Consider the following 9239-nt stretch of genomic DNA (forward strand, 5'->3'; position numbering starts at 1 on the left):
TCTTGGCTATTTGTTTTGGAAATCTTATGTACTTTAAAAGTTCACCTCACTAAGTCCTTAAGTTTCAAGATGTCGGTTGTTTTTTGTTTTAATTTAAGCTTGTTGGTCTTTTGAACTTTCACCTACACTCACAAGTACAATTTGAAACTTTTGAATACAGCATACGTTTACCAATATGTTAATGCATGTACATTTTTAATGCCTTTTCTGATCACTCAGCAGCCTAACGTAAATTGTCGCAACACGCTTGTCCAGTACAATCGGTAGCTTTTTTTTGCCGTTTTGTCTTAGAGTTATCGTTTTTCTGAAAATCAGGTTACCAGTGTTGACGCTGGAGACAATTGTATTTCTAAATGTGTTTTTTTATTTTTTGGCATGAACGCCTGACAATGTTTTTTTTCTTTTCGATATTTCGGTTTAGATGTTTAGAAAAGGGTGTGTTTTTCAATGTTATCTGGTTAGAACAGGGTATGATTTGGCAAGTGCTGTCGGCACAGTTATACCCGAAAGGATAATCAGTACCAACAAACCTCCTCCACCCACCCCACCCCCGGATGTCAACAGCAAAAATGCGATTATAAACTTCTGCATGTAAGATCAATTTTCAAAGTGTGCGATCTTTGTAGAGCAAGTTAAAACACTCCCAGGCGACCTCAATCTAAAATCAGAATTATTACTAGTATTCAATCTAATTTTTTCTCACTTTTATGAGCTGTAACTTTAAATTTGTTAATTTTTCATTTTCTTTATAGGGGTTGTTCTCGCATTTGGTCTCAGCATTTTCCAAACAGATAAAATTACGATACTTTTAAAAATGACAGTTCTTTGGAATCAGTGATATTATTCTTTCTTTTGGGTCTTTTAATCGGAAATAAACACATTTATTCCAAAACCCTAAAACCAGTTGTTGTCACGATACGGGTTTTGTTTTTCTCGGATAACTTATTATATCATGGTAATAAACCTCTAACAGGAGGAGTTGTCGTTGATTTTCATATGACGAAGGTATAATCTTTTGATCAGTTTAATTGAGATATGGAGCTGGCAAATCAGTAACTTCTAGTAGTCATTTGTTAATTTAGGTAATAATTGTCATTTTACTTATAGTTTCCTCTGTTACCTTTTCCAACATCGTTTTAAACGGAGTTTAACTGTGTGTTTGTTTATTTCACATTGGCTAGAGGTATAGGAGGAGAGCTGAGATCTCACAAAACATATTTAACCCCGCTGCATTTATGCGCCTATTCTAAGTCAGGAACCTCTATCCTTTGTTATTCTAATAGTGAATAAGTAAAAGAACATCGACAGAGATGCCGGTTAATGCATTTTAATGTTGTCTTGTAGTTTTTATTATTACTCGTACAACGATAACTCACATGCCAAAGATCTAATTCAACGGAATATTTTTCTCCTATCTTGGTACTTTTTAGAATGAAATTCAAAACAGTGTGGCTGTGGCCATTGATTGACACATTAAATCCATCCATTGACTGGGACAATTTAGGTGAACGTTTGTATGTAACGACCACTGCTCACTATGTACTTTTTAAAGACAATTAAACTATGGGGTAACCAAAAGTTCTCAACACCTTAATAAAGTAATTCGAAAAATTAATCAGAAATAACACGATGTTTTGATTTATATCAATTATATAAATCAAAACATGAAGGTTATTCCCGATTAATTTTTCGAATTATTTTATAATTAAAGGCGTTAAGAAATCTTTGGTGACCCCACAGTTTAAATGTCTATCGTAGGTACGTCGTGAACAGTGGTCGTTACAGACAAACGTTCACGTAAATTGTCCCAGTCAATGGATGAATTTAATGTGTCAATCAATGGCCACAGCCACACTGTTTTGAATTTCATTCTATTATAAGTATGTGCATATTGCTACATGAACAAATCCTTGGCGTATCATTAAAAGAAATCAAAATGCAAAATAAATACATGCACTGTTCTTTTTAAGAACATTGCATCTTTAAAATAAATACTTCTTCAGTATTAAGAATCAAGAGGGAATTCTCCTTTTGTGTGTATGCGTTTTATGTAGTATAGTAAGCGTACTTGTTTCTTAAAGAAATTTCATGTAGTATGCTTGAGACCAAAAGTAAAGCTGTATCTATAAATTAGACGAGTAACATTAGTTTATTCGAATCATGTTTACACCGTTTCAGGTTCTTCGTTCCATTGCCGTACATTGTCTTCAGTCTTTGGACTGTTAATACTGCTGTTAAATATTTTAGGCACATGCTTTATTTCTGCTTTTTCCGAATTTTTCGTGTTTGTCGGATCCCATGTTATCGAAAATTCCGATTGTGCATCTTCTTCTTCCAAGTCACTGTCAGTGCCATAGTATGATTCCGTCATAGAACCATCGTCTTGGAGTGAACGGAGGGAATTACACACAGAATACAACTCCGGAGAAAGCGTGAATGAAAATTTGATTCCCCGAATATAGTCTTCACCTTCCGTTTCACAGTTTTGGAATGCATCTGAATAAAAGTCACTCTGCTTCATAACAGCTTCATTCAAAGCAATGTAGAATTTCATAGGAGTTTTGATTTGCAATTCAAGTAGTAAGAAATCGTCATCCATTGTAGAAGCAAGAGCTGTTTCTTCCTCAATAATGTCATCACATTTTAGATAACTGGAATATTCAGAAGAAAATAACGGGACTTCTCCTATCACATGTCGAATATTCATTGGTAAATGAGATCGATTGTCTAAAACGTCTTTAATTTGAAATAATCCATCATTTGTTACCAATTTGTTAACTTTGTAAAATTTTCCATTTTGTGATATCGGTAAATACATGTCCTTGTCTTTTTCGTCTGTGCAAACTAGATATTTGGAAGGCGGGGATCTTCTCGTTAAAGATCCCGCAACATCCGTTCGTTTTATTTGTAGAATTTCACCAGAAGATATTTGCTTTCTTACTGACTGTTTTTCTCCTTGTTCACTGTCTGTTAAACACAAACAACTGATACTGTTTGCTACCAGAACTTGGTCGGTATCCTTTTGTGCCACTGACTCTAGCGTGGTATCAGGTAGGTATTTCTCTTTAGGGTCATTCAATAAAGTAAACCAACCTAAAGTGTAACAAATAAGCATTAATAAAGAAGGATATATAAAAAAGCATTATAAAATAAGAATAAGGAAATTGAGATATGACATGGGTGTTCCTTTTTCACTTGATACAATAAAGTGTTGCATAAATCAGTCAGTTTTCTCGTTTGAATTGTTATACATTTGTCATTTCGGGGCCGTTTACAGCTGACTATATATGCACTGGGGTAAAGCTGATGACCGTAACTGCATTCACGGTCATCCCAAGATGTCGGATGAAAAATTAGGTCAGTTTCTGTATTGTCTGTTAAAGTGTTTCTATATCATTTTCTTTACAAATCATACATTGAAACGATGTAAATTTATAAAAGAATCACTCGGAAATCACTAATTACTTCTGAGAAATGTGCATGAAATGGGAAATTCGATTTGAAAAAATCGCCAAGATGACCGTAAATCACAATCGAGATGACCGTAACAGAATCAGCGATTCATAACAAGGCTGACCGTAACTGCTTTTAAGATGACCGTAATTTGTAAATGATGACCGTTACTTTTAAAGGATGACCCTCAATTCTAAGAAATATCCGTATTTATATAACTATCTTTTTGTATCAAATGATTAATCGTGTTGGTATACACATATTAATATGAGAGTTTTATCCTATAGGTAGAAGAAAATAAGACGTGCTTCAAATGCAAAGATTACCATATGTATCTTTTTTACAGTAGAGGGTTTAATTTTTAAAATGAATTTGCCAAAAGACATGCAAATGAACAGGAAGGGAAAACATGAGCTACAAAAGCGCGATAAAATGACACCTTACAAGCATAATGAAAAAAATGCGGTGCACAGCCTTCAACTGCTCGACAAAAGATTTTTGTTTTTGTTTCTGGGATTCCTTTTAATGACATATAATAAATACACATTTTTAAAAATGCCAAAAAAATTGCATGTACACCCATTGATATTATATCGTCTTTCATTTTGTCGTGCAAATAAAATAACAGAAATATTTTGAAAATATCATTCGAATAAACTAGTGAAGGTGAGCTCCAGCAAAGTAGATCCTTAAAGTAGTATTGTACGAAAAGCGTATCACAAGGCGGAACGTTGTCAATTTGTATTTATACTGCACTCGTTCTATTTGAGCAGTCAAAATGCGTTGACCGTATATTTCTATGTCATATACAGTCACTGACCTGATATCACTTTTCCTCATGAATATTTAAATAGAAATTGTCGAAATTATATTTAATTATTCATACGACCTCTTCAACCTGTTCTTGTTTCAAGTGTAAACAACTATGCGTTTAACGACTCAAACTTGTTTCTTTTACAATTTTTGGGAAAACATATTTCACTTATTAATATTTTTTGTTTGCAACCTATAAATCATTATGTTTTATGTTTATTGTTGATATTTTAGTCTGTAAACAAACGAATTCGTTCACCATTGATTGCAGTTTTCAACAGGTAATGATGTACATTTCATCGTGTTGTATATTTCTCCGCCTGTGTGATATGAGGCCTTTTTAAAGGGGGATTTCCCCCAATATTTAAATCAAATAAATAACATTAACACACTAAACAACAATTGAAAATGTTTTTTTTTAGATTGCAGTATAAAGACAATAATAGTGCATTGACTTGACATATCAACGATATTAGGATTCGGCCCGAAACGGGGAAAATGCTCGGCACAGCCTCGCATTTCCCCGCTTCTAAGCCTCATCCTTATATCGTTGATATGTCAAGTCAATGCACTATTTATATTGTCTATATATACAGAAATGTTATTCATACAGTCAGGATTCTACTTCTTCAAAATTATCTCCCCATTACGCCAGTTCATGCTTACAATCGTAGAAATGGAAGCCATTGTAGGAATGACGCTCTGCCAATTTTGCTCTTGAAAACTGATAAATTTATCCACATAGCACCATTACGATCGATCGTTATATGTCAGTTATATTTTAAAAGACAAATGTATCTACTAGCTAATGAGCATTAGTTAATGATCTTGTCTGCATTGATTCAACTGAAAAATATTGTCTGTTCGGATGTCAAATGGAATTTTTGAAAATTCTTAAGCATTTAAAAAAATTCTAATTAAATATTTCGTGGAAGGGCAGACTAAACATTTTGAGTGGTTGAAGATTATAAACCCTAGTTATCACACACAAGAAAATCATATTTTTTCGAAGATATCCATTTTCATCATCCAAATTAAAAGACTGTCGTCAAGTACTTTTAGAAAAAAAATAGCTATTCGAACACACCTACTCTGTTTTTGTGATTCATTAGATAGGTATCTCACTTGACCCATATATTTCATCTTTTCGTACTGTCATTTTTTAACGTTATAAAGTCAACCTGTAGCTTTGATATATAATAATGATAGGATCTGAAGCGAGATGCTATATAAAATACTCTTGCTTTGTACGTTTTAAAGACAAATATACACCCCAAACATGCACCAACATAAAAAGGTGCACTCGATTTTTCTCTTTTCGATACAATCGTTACCTGTTTTGGGGAATTTTTTTCTTGATTCACATATTGGAAGGGCAGACACGAAAATTTCTGAACTAAAAGATTGATATGTTCTCCGTCCGTGATAAAAAAAAATCGGAGGTTATGCATTTTCTACATCCAACTTATAGATACTATATATAAAAAAGAAGATGGTATTATTGCCAATGAGACAACTATCCAGAAAAGACCAAAATGACACAAACATTAACAACTATAGGTAACCGAAAGGCCTTCAACAATGAGCAAAGCCCATACCGCATAGTCAGCTATATAAGGCCCCGATAAGAACCATGTGGTCGACTTGATATCTTATTGTTTTGCATTACTATGTAATAGATACATTGAAAACTTATGCAAAAGGTGTTTTTAAAATAAGAAAATTGTCGTTTTATTTGTTTCTATTAATTTTTTAAAATTTTGTTACTATATCAAACATTACAGTTAACATTTATCGCTTTCTCGATAAACACAGAGCTTCTATTCTTTTGTTCTATTTCAAAAAAAGTGTTTCCGCCTGCATATATCAAGACGAATCAAGATTTTAATCTGCTTCCTCTGGAACCATACACATGGGCTCGATTACCAAATATTCGTATGTATTATTAATGTTTTTAATGTTTTTCTGATCTGTGCGTACGTTCGTCCATTCGTCTGTTTGTTTGTCCGTTTGTCCAGCTTCAAGTTAAATAAAATTGAAACTTAGTACACATTTTCCCTATGGTATGATCTTTTTAATTCTAATGCCAAATTACAGTTTTATCCCATTTTCATAGTCCACTAAACATAGAAAATGATAGTGTAGATGAGGCACCCGTGCACTAGGGACACATTCATGTTTCTTCAAATTTTCGTCGTATCGCTGTCAAATTTGTGTTAAAATTTTAACGTCGATATCAATAAATATTTCATTGTTTACGAGAAATATGCAATTTACTATCATTTGTTATTAATCCTAAATATGGCCAATTATATTATAGTTTAAAAAAAGAAATTTATGAAACATATTTATATCCGCTAACCGAGCCCCTATTGAGATCGACAAACTCAACAAAAAAGCTTTGGATACAATACGGATATTTCTTAGAATTGATGGTCATCCTATAAAAGTTACGGTCGTCCTATATAAATTACAGTCAGTCTTTACAAATTACGGTCATCCTTTACAAGTTACGGTCATCTTTTTACCAATCACGGTCATCCTTGTTTTATGTTACGGTCATCTTGAAAATATTTTGATTATGATTTACGGTCATCTTAACGATTTTTTCAAATCGAATTTCCCGTTTCATGCACATTTCTCGGAAGTAATTAGTGATTTTCGAGTGATTCTTTTATAAATTTACATCGTTTCAATGTATGATTTGTAAAGAAAATGATATAGAAACACTTTAACAGACAATACAGAAACTGACCTAATTTTTCATCCGACATCTTGGGATGACCGTGAATGCAGTTACGGTCATCAGCTTTACTCCAGTGATATGTGGTATGGACGTTGATCATTATTGAAGATCGTCACGATGAAGGCCGTACACTAACTTATAGTTTTTAATTTCGGTGTCATTTGGTCTCTGGTTGAGAGTTTACTTTTTTGGTAATTATATCTTGCTTTTATATTTTATGACGCTTTGGTTTTTTTTTCATCTTGCTTGCAGTAGTCACCTGTTTTGTAATTTGATGCTCTGTTGTTCTTCTTTTCGCCCTCCAATATCTTGCCCTGTTGTTGTCTATATTTTTTTTTACCTATCCTTCTTTTATGCACTATATACATGTAAGGTCACTGTTATGAAGACGAGATGCTCATTTAGATTTTTATTACTATACCAGTTGCGATTTCATCAGCTCATTTTGCATAGACTAAATAAAGTCATAAAGGTATAACTCCAAACGTTGGGTTGGAAGACGCCAAGTTTAAACATCCAGGATCTGAACCTGCAGTAATTTATTTGTACTACACATTTGGAGTACCAGGTTTGAACCTACGTAGTATAGTACTATAAATTCTTTAAGTACAATACATATGTAGTACTTCTTTTTTACTAAGATTAGATAGGGGGATCTGAAATTGTTTAAGATGTTTGAAACCAGTTGTTGGCATGACACGGGTTATGTTCCTCTCATTTATGTTATGATGGTATGATACTAAACCCCTCACGGGAAGGATTGTGCCTGATATTCATATGATGGAGACATAATCTTTCAATCAGTTTAATTGAAGTCTGGAGCTGGCATGTCAGTTAACTGCTAGAAGTCTGTATTATTGTCATATTTTTTATTTTCTTTGGTTACATCTTCTGTCATCAGACTCGGACTTCTCTTGAACAGAATTTTAATGTGCGCTTTGTTATGCGTTTACTTTTCTGCATTGGCTAGAGGTATAGGTGGAGGGTTGAGATCTTTGAAACATGTTTAACCCCGCCGCATTTTTGCGCCTGTCCCAAGTCAGGAGCCTCTGGCCTTGTATTGATTTTAATTTTGGTTTCTTGTGTACAATTTTGAGTTTAGTATGGCGTTCATTATCACTGAACTAGTATATATATTTGTTTAGGGGCCAGCTGAAGGACGCCTCCGGGTGCGGGAATTTCTCGCTGCATTGAAGACCTGTTAGTGACCTTCTGCTGTTGTCTTCTCTATGGTCGGGTTGTTGTCTCTTTGACTTATTACCCATTTCCATTCTCAATTTTACCTTTGTTTTGTACCTAAAATGCTTTTCAAATTAACAGAGGAGTATTCAAAGTAGGTACTTCGGTCCCCCCCCCCCCCATGACAACCAACACTACAATATCGTCGCAATGATACATTAATCTATTATTATGTATATGATGAGCTTACCATTATAGTCCTGCGGTATAACAACATATCTGCCAGTCTCCTGAAGTTCTCCTTTCTCGGAGTCTAGCTTCATCACAGCAGCTTTCACCTTCTTTGCTGATCTGTGACTATGAAGCAACAAAGGCTGAGATAAGTCAAAGTGTAACAGATTCCAATCTAGACTACAGGACTCGACACTACACTTGACGGCACAAGGAAGTCGAAAGTTATTTGTTATGTGATTCAAAGTATAAGAATGTGAACTCCATTTGAAGTCTATTACTTTGTTGGATGTTTGTAATCTTCGCTTGCCTCCTTTGAATTTTCTGATTTTTATCACTCTTTCGGTACCGTAATGTTCATCTTCCTCCATTTTTCAATGAATTTGTTGACAATTTTTTTATCTAGTTATAAATTCCGGTCACACAGTAGATATACACACTTATAAACCTTCACATCTTTAATGTCGCCATATTTAAATGTTTTCTTTAGAAAATTGTTTTTAAATATGACGGATGAGTAAATTTCAATAAAAACGAATTAGAATAACGATAATATCAACATTTTTACCTATCTCTCAAAGAATACAAAAAAAAATTCTATTGAATTTGTGTTTAGGTAAGATATCCTGCAGCTGTTTACAAAAAACCTGCATAAATGAAAAATTATATAAGAAACTTCATACATTCTTAGTAATAAACCATAAGAATTCACCTTTTCTTTAAGGTCTCAATAAAGAAATTCGACCTGTGCGATGTGTGTGTTGAGACTATATATCATTGACATATTTCTTTAGATATAACAAGTATGGACACAGAC

At 33.6% G+C, this 9239-nt stretch overlaps 1 protein-coding gene across 1 annotated transcript; it reads right to left on the reverse strand.

Moving 5' to 3' along the window:
* Positions 1-1939: 1939 nt before the first annotated feature.
* Positions 1940-8914, reverse strand: LOC139517567 (uncharacterized). Its single transcript, XM_071308785.1, has 2 exons — positions 8442-8914; positions 1940-3093 (listed from the first exon to the last, which is right to left on the reverse strand). The coding sequence occupies exons 1-2, from the start codon at positions 8791-8793 to the stop codon at positions 2165-2167; spliced, it is 1281 nt and encodes a 426-aa protein (XP_071164886.1). The 5' UTR covers positions 8794-8914; the 3' UTR covers positions 1940-2164.
* Between the last annotated feature and the right edge of the window lie 325 nt (positions 8915-9239).

This window comes from Mytilus edulis, chromosome 1 (genome assembly GCF_963676685.1).
Source record: "Mytilus edulis chromosome 1, xbMytEdul2.2, whole genome shotgun sequence".
In the NCBI taxonomy this organism is placed as follows: domain Eukaryota; kingdom Metazoa; phylum Mollusca; class Bivalvia; order Mytilida; family Mytilidae; genus Mytilus; species Mytilus edulis.

Coding starts and splice junctions, on each gene's coding strand:
- LOC139517567 (XM_071308785.1), bottom strand. CDS start 8,793: ATGGAGGAAGATGAACATTACGGTACCGAAAGAGTGATAAAAATCAGA. Junction 3,094..8,441: donor TATACCGCAGGACTATAATG/GTAAGCTCATCA, acceptor GTTACACTTTAG/GTTGGTTTACTTTATTGAAT.